Genomic DNA, 20,467 nt, shown 5'->3' with positions numbered 1-20,467 from the left:
CTGCTATTATTTTGAACACAACTGTACACACACACACACACACACACACACACACACACACACACACACACACGTACTGTGGGGTGTATACAGGGGGGAGGACCAGAGCTGGGGCATATATAGAGGTGGGAGGACAGGGCAAGTATGTATAGAGAGGGGTGTGGGCATATAGAAATTGGGGGGGGGGGGGGGGGAGACCAGACTCAGTGTGTATACAGAGGAGGGGGGGAGAGATGTATAGAGAGGGGAACCAGGGTATAAGGGGGGGTGGGGTGGGGCAGGGCTTGACAAATTCCAGGTCGCCATGGCAACCAGAAACCACATCCCACAACCTGGACATCCACCAGCTCACTGACGTTCGGCACCAGGCGCGAGCAACTCCCATTGCCCGACGCCCAGGCAGCTCCAGATGCTGGGCAGCCAGTCCAGCTCAAACATCCAAAAACAAACAAAAAAACTCCAGCTCTGCTGCTTAACTGCACCAGAGCCAAAGTTTCTCTCTTCCTCTCCACACAGTGGCACCCCCATATGCACCCTTCCCCAGCAGACCCACTGCCGCTGTGCAGAAAGGCTCCTTCACACTCCTGTCCCCACATGTGGCTCTGGAGGTGAGCAGACTTCAGCCCACACGCACATCAAAAACCTCAGTCCCAACAAGCCATCCCAGTCCCCTCCATGCGCAAATTCAAGATCTGCCATCTTCGTCATCGAAATAAAGCCGCTGGCTTTAGCATAGATTACTCATTTAAATTATCTAATTTCTATTTGTGTAAAAACAATGGCAGATTAGTTCTTTCCAGCCTGTGTTGGCTGTCTGGCTTTGGTTTTCCCTCCACCTGTAGGAAGTCGTCGCTCATCGCCGCTCCTGACACTTGGCATGACCTTGGTATGCTGGAATGGGCAGCTGTTAATGTCTGTAGGGAGGGCTGTGTTATCATAACCAATGAAGCCTCCGACTGCTAATGAAATTCTCAAGGGTATGGCTGTGTCATTGCTAAAATTCTGATATTCAGAGGGGAGGGGACATCACCAATCCTAAATGAGGTTTCTGTCAGCAGTGAAGATGTAGCTGAATGTAAAATTGCATAAGGCACCAAGAGAATTAGAAATAACTGTATATAAAAGTCAAGGAGTTATTTGAATTAGGATTTTGTGGCAGGAGATAGAACTGTGGTTTTGCAGCTCTAGGGGTAATGGGTTTAGTTTACATCATGAACACAATGTGCTTGAAGCTTGCACATTGTGCTTGTGTTTTAGAGTGGTGTCCAAAGCTAGTTAAAGCATGATGTCACCCAGGGAAGCAAACAGGAACGTCTTTAATATTGATTGTACCCTGGGCACGCAACTTCTTGGGCCCCCCCATGCAATTCACTATCCACCTGTATTTAGCCTATGTTCACATTTTTGCATGTCGGGAACGAATGCAAAATTGCTTTCCTGACACTACAGAAACATGCTGCCCTTTAGTACAGAGTTTCTCAACCTTTTTTCAGTCAAGGCACCCTTTAAAATTATGGACAGTCCCGAGGCACCCCATTCTAAAATGTGAAAAATTGTTCTAATAGTTTTATATAACGCAGCAACATCCACAAATGTAGGACACCCAACATTAGAAGTGATTTATTCTTCCAAAGCAAATACACTTTTGCACACTGGTACTGACTAGTATTCCAGTGTTTCTCTTCCCCTTCAGTTTTTCTCCATCACTGAGCTGATGTGACCCCAGCACTGATGGAGAGGGGCAGGGGGGGGGTCAAACTAGGATACTGTATAGGCAGCTGAAATCCTCATCAAGTGATGTCATTGGTTGTCAGGACTCCAGCGGCTAGAAGGTAGTAATGGTGTACAATGGAACCTGTGGCTTTGTGTAACTAAAAGGCAGGCTTGTTCCACCCACTGGCTTGTATACAAGTTTTGGGCAATTTCTAGACATTTTGCCAAGGCACCCCTGAAGAAACCTCAAGGCACCCCAGGGTCCCTGGGCATCCTCGTTGAGAAAGGCTACTCTAGCAGGCTCCCAGCAGTGACATTGTTAATGACACCCCCAAGCATCTGCTCACATGCACCAAAATTCATGGTGCTGTGGCACTGTATGGTTCAGTGCAATTTTGAAAAAGGGCCAGAGACTTTTTTCCGCATTTCTAGTGCATAGAGCAGCCGACTAAAATGAATGGGCTGCCCTACACATGGCATACATCTTTATCCACCCCATCAGTACACCTTTGCATCCTAAGTTTCCCTGCTAACCTCTGTATCCCAACCCCCCCCCCCCGCATTAACTCTACATGCCTCCTTTGCTCACCCCAAACTAATTCCTTTTCTGCCTACTTCTGCACCCCCCCCCCCCTCCCACTTTACCTACCATCAGCCTGTTATGCGAATGTTAGTAGAGTGACCACAGTTGCAGGCAGGACTTTCAAGCGTGCCCCTATTTTCCTCCCCAGTGGGCAGCATTCAGCAGAGGTGATTTTGATTTGAACTTCAGGTGGTATAATATATATATATAAAAGCCGCATTGCCACCGTTATTTACATATGAATGCCACATTTCTGTTGCTATTTACATATGGACGCAAGTTATTTACATGTAAATGCTGACACAGTCTGCACAGGAGTCATCTGTACATGGCAATAGGGCAAAGCTGGGCAGTATAGGTGACAGCACTTGACACTGAGATATTGGGACAAAGACTTCAAGGGACAGGGGAACGTAAACTGGAACAGTTGGCAAGTATGGGACAGCTGCTTTGGGCCCCATAACAATGACTGGGCCCAAGGCAGCTGCCCCTTTTGCCCCTCAAAGACGGCCCTAGAGGCAGAGTACAGGCCACTGAATGCCAATGTTATGGTAGTGATGACCACCAACATTTAAAGGGACACTCACCACTGATCAGTGTCTCCCATTCTAGCCTCTCCAGAACACTTTTTGCATTAAAATTTTCAGCTTTTCTTCTGCAGACTGTGCCAGACGTTCTGTGCTCCAAAGAAATAATTATGGCCCTGCCCATATGATGCTTTATACCGATCACAGCTGTCACCACTTTTGTACACAACTGATCTGTCCTTATTTAAAGGAAACCTGTATATGCTTGTTTCCAGCTGTCTCTGGATTCGATAGTTTAGTGACTGACCTGTATTAAGCATGTTGTAAGTGAACTAAGAACTCCTGATTTCACATTGGTTCAGGGTCAGTGACTCTTGCTATTAACTGAGAAGATCAAACAGATATAGTGGATTCTGAATTTTAATCCTAATAGATTTCCTTTGATACCCACACAGGAGGCCCTGTGCACAGAGCAAGGTTATTAACCTGACTGAAACTGCCAGTGAAGCTCAATGCAGCCCTAAACAGTCTCAAACAAATATACTATATAGCTAAATAAAAACAGAAGAATGTGAGAATTTTCTGCTGTAAAAAGGCAGCGTTTACCCCTTATAAGTACGCTCATTGGATTGCGATCTGTTGTTGTGACTTTGCAGCATTTACCTAGTGACAGCTCAGTATAATTAATCACTTGCCCATCCTCTAATCTTCCATTTACCCCTAATAGTATGCGCTACCCTTCCCCCACTTCTTGCCATATAGCCACTGCAGCAGCAGTGTAAAGATTTATTGATCAAGATAAGAGAAAAAGCACCAAGATGAGGCATTCTCTGCATGAGGTCATCTGCACTCTATTAACCCCACAATTGCCACCAGGCTGCAAGCCTTCATGTGCAAGCAACTGTGACTTTACTGAGGAACTACAAGCCCCAGAACGCCTGCCAGGAAGCAGTTGTTCAGTGATGATGAGGTCTGTTATTCCTCAAAACGTATACTGTTTTCCGTTCAGCTGTGCTGAAAACTGATCAAAATTATTGTGCTAATATTGCTGTCATTTGTTTTAGAGGATTTGTTTTAGGATATCCATTTAATAAATAATTTTATCAAGGTGGGTTTCATTTTTATGAGTAGTTAATAACTGCACATTATTGCAGCTGTTTATGCCTGTAGCCAATTTAGGTTCTTCTGCTAATTAGCAGTAAGTGTGTATTGCGTCTCCTCTTTTCACAGTGCAAGTCTATGATCAGAGCTCTGGTAGCAGTACCACTGTAAACAATACATTACTGCTGAATGATATGAACAGCCGAGAATCTACAGATCTACAGGAATGAAAAAATCCAGCCACGATTATTGCCGACAAATATTGCTGATCACTGATCTGGGGCAGTTGTCCTAATGCTCAAGCATAGCTAACGACGACAAACTTTTTTTGTAGATTTAGAGAGAGTGGTGAGGGATTGGAGCCACTGTCAGCTTCTGTCTTCAGGGCTCCACTTAGAAGATTCACTCTGTACTGGTTGGTGCCAGAACATGCACAGCTCAGGGTACAACCTCGGCATGGTGCCTGTGTGCTGGGATAAATTGACTACTCCACATGCACAGGAGTGACGTCACCCCACACAGGCCATATAGTCAAATGCCTGGCACCCAGAAGAAGCCAAAAGAGAAGATGCCCCAGTGCCTGTGAGGGACCTTGCGGATGTTAGAGTGTTGGTGGGGAGGTAAGTCTTCGTGGACTGCACTCCACCCAAAATGGGAAGTTTTGCTTTAAACCCCCACCTGCTGCTCTTTAATATTTGGCACTTTCTTTTGCAGGGGAGTGGGTACCTAGAGTTGATCGCCTAGTCTAGGTCCCAGAAAACTGTGTCACCCCTTCAGAGGGGCTGATTCTGTGAAACATTGTACTTAAACAAGCACACTTGCAGTCCTTTCTTGCTGAGCTTCTAAAAAGGTGGCTGCACAGGAAGTTAAAAGACATACTGCAGTGTAGCCACCTATCTGAAGGTAATCAAGGCAGATGTGCTGTGACATTGTTTTTCCAAGAAACATTTGACATTGAAAGTGATTGCATTGAAGCAGGTGAAGTTCAAGTTGCACTAATCAATTGTTTCAGCCATTTAACCAAATAATTGGACTGAATGGTCGATGACATGAAAGGTCCTTCAAATGAAATATCAATATATGTATAGCCAGTATTTCTTTATTTCAAAACGTACCTTCTTTACACTCCAAAGCAACCCGTGACTCCAGATTATCCATTTGCATTTGCAGGCGTTTCAAGGTGCGGTCGGCATCTCGTGTTTTCCTCTTATAGGCAATGAGAACAGCAATGATCGCAAGCAGCAGCAATCCACCCCCAGCACCGATCCCCACTATGGCTGGCAGGGTGAGGGAGCTGTCGGAGTAGATCCGGAGACTTCCCGGAGAGAATTCCATCCCTCCAACAAGAATCTACAAACAAAGAGAACAAATTTATTTTCTCAATCTATCTGGACTGAACAATTGTCAAGGAGGAAGGGGGGTGCACATCTACCAGACAAGGCTGGAGAAGCCAGCCTAGCAGAGGGGATGGGTAAAATGGGAGAGCCTAACTGCCAGTTTGTATAAGGAATATGGTGGAGGTTGGGCACCAAAATTTGTCAGTTTAAAGATTAAAACTAAAACAATTCTACCTTACAACTTGGGAGCTTGACTTCCCCGACTTTCCAGTTAAAGCAGAGATCCACCCAAATGGGGAAGTTCCGCTTTAAAGACAGGGTCCCACTCCCCATTAAGGATTGGCACCTTTGGGGAGCGGGTACCCAAAATGGACAGACACCCGTTCCCACTGCGATCGCCTAGGCCCCCTGTAGTCTTCTGGGACACGTGACAGGTCTCAGAAGACTACGGGACCATTCAGAAAGCGCAGCGCTACTTGCGCATGCGCACTGGGCACCCGGCTGTGAAGCCACAAGCTGTCACAGCCAGGTGCCTACACTGAGGAACACCGCATGGCCCTTGAAACGGGCTGCGGGGAGCACACGGCGGGATCGAGGGACAGGCGAGTGGCTTTTTAATTTTAAATGTCAGCAGCTACAGCTTTGGTAGCTGCTGACTTTATTTTTTTACAGTGTGACTGAAACTCTACTTTAAGTCCCAGCCACCTATTATAAACTCTTAATCCAAGGAGGGATGGTGGGTGATAATTATCTCCAGAAGGCAGGGCTGGCAGGTAAAGCAAACAACTGCTGTCAGAGTGGGCACAGAATCTTCCACACCACACAAAATGGTTTTCAGCTTATAAAAAGTAACAGAACAGATATTCCAAGTTACCTTCTGTTGTGGCCAAACTTTTAGTTTTTAATCCTTAGGATTGTTTTAAAGTAAATCTTTGCTTTGCCTATGCAGGACAGAACAACAAGTCCATTTAAAACCATCACCACCAGCAGCTTATATTCACCTTTGCCACCCACTGCTGGAAGTGAGAAAGATAAGCCCTTTGTAACTTCAATGTTGATCCATGTCTTTGCTTACACAGGGCTAAGGATTGTATTCCTGCCTCAATGTGGCAACACTGGGCCAAGCACCAGCACTCCTATACCTCGAAGAACTGGATATAGTGTCAGAGGAGCAAAAGAATGGGGGATATAAGCCGTTGTGGATGGCCAGGACCAAATGTAAAGTAAACCAGTTGCTTTGTATTGTATGGGCAAAGAAAAGGTTTATTTTATGTTTGGACCAAACCATCCACAGAAGACAGAGCTGAAGTAAAGTCTAACATCAATACCAAAAGGGAAATTTGGCAGTGCAACAACAAATTTCAAGGTTTATGGGACTCAGAATAAAAGCTACAGTAGATGATCCAACAGAGTCAAATGTAATAGTAGGCTAGAAATAAAGAAAAATAATTGTCCATGTATACCTCTTGCTTCCTCATACAGAAAACATGCTAAATCAGTGTATATTAGGGTATATCTCTGAGGTGTGGAATCAACTTTCTTATCAAACATCTGTTTACTAGTATGTATACCCCACAGTGCCAGGATGTTTAACTTACAGTCACGCGGTGTTCTCCTGTCTGGCTGGGAGAATCACACAGCAGCTGAGTGTCGGACACCGTAAGTGCACACGGTTCATCCCCGATTAGCACTGTGTAGTTCAGCTTTGCTCCTCCAGGGGCAGCAGGCTGCAGATTTCTTCCCTAGATGAAAAAAAAAAAAAGCAGACACACTCGCCATGAATTTGTCAGAAAAAAAAATACCCAGAATAGAAGTAGTGGAAAAGTAAGATGTTTCAAGAAAGCAAGGTTATAAGTCAAAGACACACTATTATTCAAGACAAGAAGCAAGGGAAAATCTATATCTTCAACACAAACATAAAAAAAATATCTAAAGGGTTTCTAGCCTTCTCCCCCTCTACTAAAACACATTTATACATTTCTCAGTGCTACTGTTGAAAAGTTTGTGTGAAAAACTCTTTAATAGAGTCCCGGATAGCAGAAAAAAAATCCGACATGGGTTCTAATCCTTCCTCACTCTATTCAAAACTAACAAGTCTTTGCTTGGTACACAATTTAACTTTAGGTTAATATTCACAATGGGTTTATTTTCAATACCTTGAGGATGACATGGGAGCCTGGCTTTATCTCCAGAGTGCCACCAGGCCCGAAGGGCTCCACCACGGGGTTGGGGTAGTAGGTAAATGTGGTGAAGTTCAAGGTGCGAAGGCTTGTTACATTGTCCAAGACAAAACCAAACTCATCTGGCTGAACACCGTCTTCTGGAACAGCCTCTCCATTAGAGGTGTAGATTCCTGGAGCCTTGCAGAGCATCAGTGTGTCGTTAAGGATGTGACATGTCTGAAAAGTGCAGAAAATGTCATGGTTAGTAGATTAATTTGTAATTAAGTGGAAACAATCATGTATTTTTAGGGAGTGATGAGTTTATTGGAACACTGGTTGGTTTCACGTTTTTTTTTAAATTAGATTTTCACATCTGTATTTCATGGATATCATGTATGCATCATCATAGCTTGAATAGTTTTGCAAGTCTTCCTTGGCCATCAGTATGTCAAAGAATTCAGCAATTCAGTCAGCATCCAAGTTACCAGCCTGGTATAACCCCTCCTATATCCAACACACCCACGCTTGGTGGAAAACCAGTAGCAAAAACATCAATATAGACAGACAGGGGTGAGACCTGTGTCCTTCAAACAATAAGAAATGGAGTTTATGGCAAGTACAAATATGCAATTTTCTTTTGTGGATATTGAAGGACACAGACATTCAGAGACTTCTGGGACATCAAAAAGCAGTCCAACTGATAGTCAATCGAAAAAAAAACACCTTATGCTGGCATCAGAAGAGGCCTGAACATCCACCTGGTAGTACTTGGAGAATGTGTGAACAGAATACTAGGTGGCAGCCTTGCAAATCTGGGAAAACATAGCCTAATGACAAAAATCCCAAGAAACACTCAAAGTTCTAGTAGAGTGCTCCTTAACAGGAAAGGATGGAACCCAATCCCTAAAACTGTATCCTCTTTACTGGGACCATCAAAATGACAGAGTCAGTCTTACTAATGGAAAAAGTGGCTGCAAGGTAGACACATAGCAGGAACTACATTCAGGCATTGGAGGGAGATCCCCTTCTGATGAATTAAAGCCAGATGGACAGAAGAACAATGTTTCTTTTGATGGACTGAAGCCAGGACAGAAGAACATTGTCTTGGTTGAGGTGAAAGGCTAAAACCACCTAACGAAGAGAGGAGGGTCTAAGCTCACATCATCTTGTCCCTGTGTAAGAGTCAGGATTCGTCTCAGCTAGAATCTTTCGGGATGGCAGTTTCTCTACTAGCACCAAGCAAAATATGCCTTCTATGTGTGAGGATCACTTCCTCACCTTCATTATTGTGGAAATTACTGATTTGGAGATTCCCCCGCTCCTCAAGACCTGGGTAACAGCCATGCTGTTAAAGCGAGCAGCCATGAAGCAGGATGGTAAACCAGACCAGAAGATCTGCAAGAACCCACGGAGCATCTGCCAGGAATTTGATTAGGTGCGAGTACCAAATTTACTCACCTGCTGCATAGTAGGTAAGGAAGGGGTTTTAGGGAAGGAAAAGCATAGATCAGGATGTACTGATCCAATGGAGACATCAAAGTATCCACTGCTTCCTCTAGAGCAGTGGTCTCCAATTTGTGACCCTTTGCTTGCCTTTATCCGGCCCTTGAGGCATTATTTCTTTCACTGACAGCAACAATGGGTCTATAATTCCTGCCACTGTCGCCAACAATAAGGCATTATTCCTTCCACTGACACCAACATTGGGGAACTATTTCCCCCCCTCCCCCCAATGACACCAAACATGGGGTGCTAACCCCCCACTGCCACCAAAGATGAGGCTTTATCCAGTCCACTGACACCAACAATGGGGCACTATTCCTTCAACTGACACCAACAATGGGGCCCTATTCCTTCAACTGACGCGGCAATGGGGCCCTATTCCCTGCCACCGACACCAACGATGGCACCCTATTCCCCCCCACCGACACCAACGATGGCACCCTATTCCCCCCCACCGACACCAACGATGGCACCCTATTCCCCCCCACCAACACCAACAATGAGGCCCTATTCCCCCCCACCGACACCAACAATGAGGCCCTATTCCCCACACTGACACCAACGACGGGGCCCTATTCCCCCCACTGACACCAATTATGGGGCCCTATTCCCCCCCACTGACACCAATGATGGGGTCCTATTTCCTCCACTGACACCAACGATGGGGTATTATTCCCCCCCACTGACTCCAATGATGGGGCATTTTTTCTCCCCTTAATATCAGAGAAGGGGCATTGTTTTCTCCCACTGGACACAGTCCAGCCCCCTAAGGTTTGAAGGACAGTAAACTGGCCCTTTGTTTAAAAATTTGGAGACCCCTGCTCTAGAGGATCTATGTACCTGGAAACAAACCTACCCAGTTTGTTTTTTAACTTGGGGGCAAGCAGCTTCATATTCTGAATTACCTCCATTGTTGGTAACATTCACCAGGATCCAGGCAATGCTGGCTGAAAAAGTCTGCTTGCCAATTGTCCACATCTAGTATGTAAATAGTGGACAAAGCTGGAGCGTGAAGTTCCCAGACAGAATTTTTTCTACCTCTCTTGCCATGGTAAGACTTCTGGATTCTCCCTGGTGGTTGATGTATGCCAGTGCTGTGGTGTTGTATGACTAAATTCTGTCCAGATGACCCTCTAGTTGGGCCATCCAGCATTGCAGGGACAACCAAATTTGTAGCAATGCTGCAAAATTTTGATCAGGAGACAAGATTTTTTCGATGTCCAAGTCACCTGCACCAACAGGGTGCATAGGACTCCCTTCCAGTCAAACAGACTGACATCCGTCATGAGGATCGTCCAAGACATTGGGAGGAAGACCTCTCCAATTCAAGAGCTGGATTCCTGAGCCACCGGGCCAGGGAAGATGGGTCCATGGTGTGTGGCAAATCGGTTTGTCCAGAGACTGAAGCAAGTTGTCCTCCCAAAGACAGACTGAAATAACTTGTCTCACATAGTTGAGTTGTAGAGGTCTGGAGTGAACTGGATAAACAGGACTGCTTTGAAAGAGGCTACCATCAGTCTTAGAACTCTGATGTAAAGATCTGGCTGACTCTTGGACTGAAGATTTTGAGTCTGGGAGCACAGAGTTTCAAGTTTCTATAGGGGAAGGAAAACTGACTTGAGCTGTGTAGGAAGAGACCCGGATACTCTAGTAATGAGTTGAATTCAGAACCAATTTCTTAAGGTTTAGGATCCAATTAAATACCAAGTGGATGTCCCCTATGGGTTCTGGGACTAAGCAGGTCTGGGTAGAACTGGAGCTGTTCCACCTCAGGTACTAAAGCTATAACCCCTTGGTCCAGAAGACTGCCAAGGTGACATGGAAATCTGCTAACCTGTGATTACACAAGCAGGTTGGATGGCATGAACAGAGGATGGACTGAGAGAAGAATTCTAGCTTTTATCACCTAGAAACCACCTCGCTCACCCAAGCATATAATATGCTGGCTGACCAAATGTTTACAAAGGCTAACAGATACCCCCCCTCCCCACAAAATGGGTGGACACCCTCATGCTGAGGCAGACAAGTCTGAAGGCTTGGGGGACTTGGAAGTCTAGGGGTATGCCGGTGGACTGATTACCAGGCTTGACCTGGACTTTGGAGTTTCAGGCTTGGAAGTAATGGCCTCCAAAAAGGGGTAAGGCTTCTGGGACTACTGTTGGGTCAAAATGGGCACTCTTGCTCCTGGTAGCATTTTTAATGACGGTGTCCAGTTCAGCTCCTAAGAGACGATGTTCCTTAAAAGGAATGTAAAGCAGTTCTGCAGCTAAGCACCTGAGTGAAAAAGTTCTCATGTTCATGGACAGGAGACCCATAAGAAATGAGAATGGAGACTTTCAACAACCCTTCTACACAGTAGATTAAGGCTGCAGGTCAGCGTTCCAGATGCTTCACAATCAAAGGATTAGATTGAATGACAAGCAGATTTCTTCTGATGGTTAGCGTCTGTCAGAAAGAACATGGTTTTTGAGAGGGCTTCCAAAACAATTGCCAATGTGGTCCATGAACACAAGATAATCCCCTACAGGAATGGGTAAAGCTGTGTTAAGGCAGGAAACTGCTGAGTCCAGAACCTCACTGATTGAAGCCTAAGACTCATTCTCTAATTTTAATGTGGTGAGAACCATGTCAATGAGAGCTGATACAATCTCTTTAAGCCTGGGAGAAATAGCTTGCAATTTCTCAGGAGTAACAATGTCTGTTAGTGTGTTAAGAAACCCAACACCTGATAGGCGCTCAGTGGCCAAGGTTCAAAGGCTGCTAAAGCCGCAGGTAGATCAGATAAGGATTTTGCAGAAGTAGGCATGGAAGCATGCTTATGGCCTTTGTGGTCACAGTAAGTTTTTAAGGTTGCAATGTGGCCCATAATAACCTTGCATAACTGAAAGATTTGGCACTATCCTTCTGGCATAGGGCCTAAGAAGAGGCCATTCCAGATGGAAATGAGATTCAGAAGGTTGAATAGACTCAAGCAGAGGACAAAATTCCTGGATATCCGTGTCAATCCATTCACTGCAGGCAAAATCTGATTCATGCTGGGAGTGGTGGAGGGGGGAGAGATTATACTGGACTGCTCACTATTTTTTCATTTGCCGGTGTCCAAATTCTCTTGCAGGCAGTAGTATAATCCAACAGTCTCTGTATTCCTGTGTTCCTCAATAAGTCGCTAAAAAAAGTGTGTCATTTGCCTGGCTGTTGAGTGTAGCAGAAATATGTGAATAAAATACTAGCTTTAGCCATTCATACAGGACATAAACATTATAAAAAGGTCTGTACAGGCCAAACATAACACAACACAAATACTTTAACTACTATTTACAGGGTTTCCATTATCACTGCCCCACAGTGCAGTAGAAAATCTGTCAGAGAAGCCAGTCTACCAAATGCATTCTGAGAACTTAAATATGACTGAGTGAAGTGATCATAAAGTTGCACTTCATTGACAATGAAGACAGAATTCTCTTCCACTTACATTTATGGTCTCTATGCCAGCATACTTTGACCGAATTCTTGGATCCTGAATGGTCATTAGGTGGGTCCCGGTCACTGTGACTGCTGTGCTGCCACTGTTCAGAAAGAAATGTAAACAGCAGACAAAAGGTAATTACATCCACAAAGCATATAAGGGTATCAATTACTGCATACAAAATGAAAAACTTGAGACTGGTCGGGGCACACAAACAGGAAGTGCTGAAGAACAATGACTGAGTAGAAGTTGACTGTCTGAATGTGACCACTCCTGACCCCACTCACTTGAAAATACTCCAAGCTGGCTCCACTCGAGAGACAGTGGGGTCTTCAGTGTAAGTAAAAATTACATCTTGGTTCCAAACGCTGGCCCGATCAATTCGCAGAGTGATAGTGGCTGTGCTGGGGCCCTGCGATGATGCTGGTGATATGCACACAATTTCACGCAAATTTCTCCTGTTGTGTAACAATAAGGAGATGTGACAATTGATGGTATAAAGGGTAACAAGACAGATTACAGCTGTTGAGAAGAAAGAGCAAAAACTTACTTGACAAAGCGGCATTCTGAGTCTCTGACCAGTACAGACACAGTGCTACCAGCATCCAGGTTTTTACCACTAATAGTAAGTCGAGTGCCACCCGATGCTGGGCCCTGCCTGGGGCTCACTTCATGAAAAGTAGGAGTCTACAGGCAGAGAGAAAAAACTCATAAGAGAAATAACCAAGGGTTTAGGGTTTTTATTATTTCATTGTTCTGAGACCCTGCCCCTCCCCAAATTTCAGCATGTCAGTGTTTGGAGACCCCCGAGTGTCAGTGTGCCATTATTTGGAGTCCCTACTGTCAGTATACGGAGATCCCACATTTCAGCATGCAGTGCGCTGAAGTCTCAAATGTCAGCATTTGGAGGTCCCGAGTATTTGCATTTTAAGGTCTCATGTGTCGGTATATTGACATATTCAGTCATCAGTACATGGAGGAACCAGGTGTCAGCCTTTTTTGATTCCAATTTTTAGTATTTGGACTTTAGGTGTCAATGTTTCACTGCCTTGGATCCTATAAGCATCCATGAATGCTGGTTACAAACAAGAACACTCTGAATTCTTGTTTCAGCAAGCTGCAAGTTAAAAATGTCACTGCTGTCTAAACTAAAATGTCACTGCTGTCTTGTAACTTTTCAAAGACAAAATCTTCTTTTCTATTCTTTAACAACAACTCCGTCAAACTAACATATGTTCAATATAAAAAGGCCATGAGCAATTAGTGGCAAAGTTTGCAATGTATTTTTGGACATTTTTTGACAGCGAGTAAAAATGTCCATTTAGACAGCCCAAGCTAGCAGAGCTTTCCTTACAGGAAAAGGTTGAGGTTACAATGTATGTACGATCAAATGTGTACAAGCTCTGGTTCACACCAGTGTGGCTTTGAAATTGTGCTGCTTCAGCACGATTTGCACCCGATTTCTTTGCCGCTTGCAACTTCATTTAACAGTCTATGCATTTTAAAGTCTATGCAAATTGCAATGAAATCGTGAAATAGTAGTGCAAAAACCTTTTTCAAAGTTGCTGCAACATGAGTCATGACGATTTGAACGTTTCCATTGCTGGCAATGGGGTGTGACTTGTCATGCGATTTGGAACGGTCAAAACACATGACAAATCATACCGGTGTGAACCAGCGATAAAAAATGATGTTCTTATTGTCACAATGTTCCAATTCCATCTCTGGTGAAGTGATGGAGAATGGCACAGATTACTGGATTGTGATGGTCAACAAGAACAGTTGGCTTTTTAAATGGGCAGTGACTGAAAATCAAAGTCTTTTTTACATCTTGGAAGACACAGTGACTTGTGTTATACAAAGTAAGCCACAACCAAGACATTTTACAAAAATTCAAGGGATGTTCTCTAGAGTCTACGCATATGTTCGGCTACATTTTAACATGCTTTTAATAATCTTACCACAAAAGTGTAAAGCTGATCAGACTGTGTTCTATACTCAGCGCTGCAGTCTCCAATACAAAGCTCCACCACACCAGGGGCAGGGTTAGGAACCAGTGACTCTTCCATTTCACAGACAATCCTGCAGAGGGAAAATGATGCAGCTATAAAAGTCCATACATGAATACAGTGAACAAAACTGGCTTAATGCAATGCTAAAATGTTTTTTATTTCTTGGGAAATACCAGAAAGTTAAAGTGATATTAAAAAGGCAATAAAAAAAAACAAAACAAAAAACAACATACATGTCATACTTACTGTGCCTTGAAAAAGTATTCATACCCCTTGAAATTTTCCACATTTTGTCATGTTACAACCAAAAACGTAAATTTATTTTATTGGGATTTTATGTGATAGACCAACACAAAGTGGCACATAATTGTGAAGTGGAAGGAAAATGATAAATGGTTTACAACATTTTTTACAAATAAATATCTCAAAAGTGTGGCATCCATTTGTATTCAGCCCCCCTGAGTCAATACTTTGTAAAACCACCTTTCGCTGCAATTACAGCTGCAAATTTCTTTGGGTATATCTCTACCAGTTTTGCACATGTAGAGAGTGAAATTTTTGCCCATTCTTCTTTGCAAAATATCTTAAGCTCTGTCAGATTGGATGGAGAGCGTCTGAACAGCAATTGTCAAGTCTTGCCACAGATTCTCAATTGGATTTAGGTCTGGAATTTGACTGGGCCATTCTAACACATGGATATGCTTTGATCTAAACCATTCCATTGTAGCTCTGGCTGTATGTTTAGGGTCATTGTTCTGCTGGAAAGTTAACTTCTACCCCAGTCTGAAGTCTTTTGCAGACTCTAGCAGGTTTTCTTGCCCTGAATTTGGCTCCATCCATCTTCCCATCAACTCTGACCAGCTTCCCTGTCCCTGCTGAAGAAAAGTATCCCCACAACATGATGCTGCCACCCATATTTCACGGTGGGGATGGTGTGTTCAGGGTGATGTGCAGTGTTAGTTTTCTGCCACACAGCATTTTGTTTTTAGGTCAAAAAGTTAAAATTTTGGTCTTTCAACAATGGCTTTCTTCTCGCCACTGTTCCATAAAGGCCTGATTTGTGGAGATCATGACTAATAGTTGTCCTGTGGACAGATTCTCCCACCTGGGCTGTGGATCTCTGCAGCTCCTCCAAAGTTACCATGGGCCCCTTGGCTGCTTCTCTGATTAATGCTCTGCTTGCCCAGCCTGTCAGTTTAGGTGGATGGCCATGTCTTGGTAGGTTTGCAGTTCAATCCATTATCCAAAAATGGAAAGAGTATGGCAGAACAGAGCTCCGTGAGATGTTCAAAGCTTGGGATATATATATATATATTTTATAACCTAACCCTGCTTTAAACTTCTCCACAACTTTATCCCTGACCTGTCTAGTGTGTTCCTTGGCCTTCATGATGCTGTTTTCTCACTAATGTTCTCTAACAAATCTCTGAGGGCTTCACAGAACAGCTGTATTTATACTGAGATTAAATTACACACAAGTGGACTCCATTTACTAATTAGGTGACTTCTGAAGGCAGTTGGTTCCACTAGATTTTAGTTAGGGGTATCACAGTAAAGGGAGCTGAATACAAATGCATGCCACACTTTTCAGGTATTTATTTGTAAAAAAAAATTTAAAACCATTTATTATTTTCCTTCCACTTCACAATTATGTGCCACTTTGTGTTGGTCTATCACATAGAATCCCAATAAAATACATTTATGTTATTGGTTGTAACATGACAAAATGTGGAACACGTCAAGGGGTATAAATACTTTTTGAAGGCACTGTACCTGCTCTGTGCAAAGGTTTTGCACAGAGCAGTCCGGTCCTCCTCTTGTTGGGTATATTATTTGTAGGTGTCTCATGCTGCCTGGTTCTTTGTTTACAGTCTTGTGAAAAAGTACACACACCGTGGAAATAGTTTTTTCCTAACATATTTGAACAGGCAAACATTGAAACTGTATTCAAACAAGGCCTACAGATAAAGGTTGATCTACTTGAACAAATTGCACATAAAAATTGACATAATGTAAATATTCTAATCTAAATTAATTTAAAAAAATGCAATTTATCACGTGGACATCCTCATCCGCTCAGTGAGGACGTCGATGGCGAAAAGCTTAGGGCGGTGCCTTTGGATGTGACGTTCAGAACTCTCCTGGTCTGTTTGCACGTTGCATGTGCATGATTAGCTGGGTCTGAGTCGCTTGTATTCATTACACATGCTGTCTATACTGGTGTCAGTCTGGACACCTTGCTTGTAAGTGCATTTCTTCATTAAAGTTTGATGCTTTTTAAAACATACTGCACCATGATTATTTACTTTTTCTTTCGAGTGACGGTCTGATCATCTCTCAGTTTGGATACTAAAACACCTTTGGAGTGGATTTTCAGCTTTGCAGCACATCATCCGTTGGAGTTCATCCCCCATTTCTTCAGTGTTGCTATCACCATATTATTCATTGCTCCCAGAGTAACAAGTACTATATGCTGGTTTTTCAACAATCAGCATATTACTCTGGTGAGTTCTATTTAACCATTTTTGGTGGTGGATTCACTTGGCGATTCATTATTTTGGACATTATTATTTGAACTTTTGGACTTTTTCATTTTTGCTGGATTTTATTTTGATTTAAAATAGTGTTTCTTATTGTATTGTTAAATTTTTTGTTACACTTTTGGATGTATTTAAGCGCAACCTATTTTTTTGAAGTTTTGTATATCCTATAAATTTATAGGCTAGGTTTTGCAGCTTACTGTTGTCTTATACATTTTCCGTGGTGCTGGTTTTTTACTTATATACACCCCTATATTTACTACCACTTCAAATACATAAATCAAGTATTTTAGATTAGGAGAGATCAATGTGTTCTGTAGGCAGGATACAGAAGAGAGACCATCTAAATGCAATGTATATAATACCCTTGTGAGCTGGTATGATTCAAATAATGCTTACTGTGAATCACTCACATCATACACACTCCCATACAGCCGTGCTCTAATAACAACAGATAAGTGCTGTGCTTCACAATATTATAATTACATATTGTGCAATTCAATAAACCATATAATCTTCAGTACAGTCCCAATCATATAATAATATATTCATAGTCTACAGTGCACTAAGATCACAGGCCAGCGTGTTATTGTTGTATTAAGTTCTTCTCCAATCACTTTATATAATTCCACTGCTTGTACCAATGTAACTATAAATGTGACATGAACACCCTCCACCAGATGTGCTCTCACCTGGGATATACTGTATGACCGTACAATTAAAAATTGTCATTCAGCATTTGAATCCCTTTTAATGGACTTATTAGAACCTTCTCACACAGATCAACTCCACAAGACCCTTCTTAGTGGCTCTACGTGTTCCTTTATAGATATAAGCTCCACTTGATGACTCTCCTCAGCTGCACATATAAAAAGAGAAACCACCGAACATATTGCTTTACCCTTTAAACATACCGTATTGCTTCCTAAACTTCCAGACATATGCTCTCATTTTACAGGTGCTCAAAACAGTGTATAATTACCACACTGTCTCGAGTCCAAAGCGTCATGAAGTCCTCCAGCTCCTCTCCTATGCGTTATGCCACAGGGTCACGTGGCTTCATCAGGGGCCTATCCTGATGAAGTCACAAAGTCACGACACTCTGGACTCAAGGCAGTGTGATAATTATGCACCGTGTACAACATCTGATTGTTATTGGATATAATATATATGCTGCAAACGTTTGGTGCGCTTGAGCACCTGTAAAACGTGAGTGTATGTCTGGAAGTTTTTCAATAAGAAGCAATAAATTGTTTAAAAGGAAAAGGCACTATGTTTGATGGTTTCTCTTTTTATGTGTGACTGAGGAGAGTCATTGATTGGAGCTTATACCTATAAAGGAACACAGAGTCACTAAGGAGGATCTTGTGGAGTTGATCTGTATAGCCCAGGTGAGAACACATCTGGTGGAGGGTGTACATGTCACATTATAAATTTACATTGGCAAAAGTGGTGGAATGATATAAAGTGATTGATGAAAAACATAATACAATAGCACTGTGTACTGTGATCTTAGTGCACTGTGGACTGTGAATATATTATTATATGATTGGAACTGTACTGAAGAATATATGGTTTACTGAATTACACGATATGGGATTATAATATTGAGAAGCGCGGCACTTATCTGTTATTACAGGAAAGAGACCAATTTATGTAAAGGGTGTGGAATATCAATGGTGAGGCATGCTCTGTTAAGCTAAATTCAGGACTAGAGAAAGAATTCCCCAGTAAGAAGCCAAAAAGGACAATCCAGCTTTAGTACTATAGGATAGGAAAATGGTAATAGGGAGAATGCAGCAGGAGTATAGACACTCCAAGGCGAGCATTAAATATGGTAGGGAAATCTTGTTGATAGACTTTTAAGTGGTCTAAGAAGCCAGATGATTCTGAAGATGATGGGTCACCCCTGGACTTTCCAGCATGACAATGACTTGGCACTAGGCCAAGTTGTTCCTTGTCTAGTGGTTACAGCAAAAATAAGGTAAAGGTTCTGGAGTGGCCATCACAGTCTCCTAACCTTAATATCATCGAGCCACTCTAGGGAGATCTCAAACGTGTGGTTCATGCAAGCTGACCAAAGACTTTGCATGACCTGGAGGCATTATGCCTCGTAGACAACTATTACAAAAGACTGCACGCTGCCATTGATGCTAAAGGGGCAATACACAGTATTAAGAACTAAAAGGTATGCAGACTTTTGAACAGGGGTCATTTCATTTGTTTACTTGTTGCCATGTTTTTTGTCTTATGATTGTGCCATTCTGTTATGACCTACAGTAGAGTATGAATCCCATAATAAATAATAGAAATATGTTTTTCCTGCTCACTCACGTTTTCATGAATGCAAATTTTGGAGCCCAACTGTATTCCACAGTCTTACTCAATCTGCTCACTGTGCACTTCTCCTAATACGCTACGATCCTAATACCATAATTTATGTTATATACGTCACACCAATAATCAAACTATTGTCTTATTATTAGACAAAAAGTTATTAGCACCACAAGCACTTTTTTGCTGGTATGTAATAAAGTATTGTTTAAAAAAAAAAAAAAAAAAGATAGGTTTGACCCTATGAAAAGTGATCTACATATGGCCTCTTATAGGTATTGGGATACTACAACAGCCAGATGTATCTACCATAATTTCTGACTCTGTTTTATCCACCTTGGAGTTTTGGTTGGCATAACTAGGATTAGAAGAGAGCAAGATATTAGTCTAGGACAGTGGTGGGCAACCTTTTTTTTCAACTGAGCCAAATCTCGCCAAAACCACGATTGAAATTTATTTTGAGAGCCACATTTTTAAAACTGAAAATACATCCCCCATATAGTAATTCATCCCCCATAGTAATTCATCTCCCATATAGTAATTCATCCCCCATAGTAATTCATCCCCCATATAGTAATTCATCCCCCATATAGTAATTCATCCCCCATAGTAATTCATCCCCCATATAGTAATTCATCCCCCATATAGTAATTCATCCCCCATATAGTAATACATCCCCCATATAGTAATACATCCCCCATAGTAATTCATCCCCCATATAGTAATTCATCCCCCATAGTAATTCATCCCCCATATAGTAATACATCCCCCATATAGTAATTCATCCCCCATATAGTAATTCATCCCCCATAGTAATTCATCCCCCATATAGTAATTCATCCCCCATATAGTAATTCATCCCCCATATAGTAATTCATCCCCCATAGCAATTCATCCCCCATATAGTAATTCATCCCCCATATAGTAATTCATCCCCCATATAGTAATTCATCCCCCCTATAGTAATTCATTCCCCATATTGTGTCAATTCACTTACCTTTGCTCTGCGCGTTCTTCTCGCCGTGTTCCAGCGCCGTTCTGGTCTTCAGGGCGGACTGTGAGAGGAGAGGAGTTCGTCACGCTGCCCAGCCTACATCCTGGCTGCCCCGCCTACATCCTGACAGCTGCAGAGTCCTGACTTTTGGGGCGGCCGCCCGAGAGGAGGGAGGGGAGCGGGCGCCCGGCACAC

General features: G+C 42.8%; 1 protein-coding gene across 1 annotated transcript in view; it reads right to left on the bottom strand.

Moving 5' to 3' along the window:
* Positions 1–20,467, bottom strand: part of PLXNA3 (plexin A3) — a 239,429-nt gene that overhangs the window by 28,977 nt on the left and 189,985 nt on the right. The window contains exons 14-20 of the mRNA XM_089675234.1: positions 14,354–14,474; positions 12,943–13,079; positions 12,680–12,850; positions 12,399–12,492; positions 7,418–7,660; positions 6,860–7,003; positions 5,040–5,274 (exon numbers count right to left, since the gene is read on the bottom strand). Of these exons, the coding sequence (XP_089531360.1) occupies positions 5,040–5,274; positions 6,860–7,003; positions 7,418–7,660; positions 12,399–12,492; positions 12,680–12,850; positions 12,943–13,079; positions 14,354–14,474 (1,145 nt within the window). The remainder of the gene's footprint in view (positions 1–5,039; positions 5,275–6,859; positions 7,004–7,417; positions 7,661–12,398; positions 12,493–12,679; positions 12,851–12,942; positions 13,080–14,353; positions 14,475–20,467) is intronic.

Source organism: Staurois parvus, unplaced genomic scaffold, assembly GCF_062004578.1.
Source record: "Staurois parvus isolate SC_StPar_1 unplaced genomic scaffold, SC_StPar_1.0 ptg000154l, whole genome shotgun sequence".
Lineage (NCBI taxonomy): Eukaryota > Metazoa > Chordata > Amphibia > Anura > Ranidae > Staurois > Staurois parvus.
This window is presented reverse-complemented; position numbering and strand designations above follow the sequence as displayed.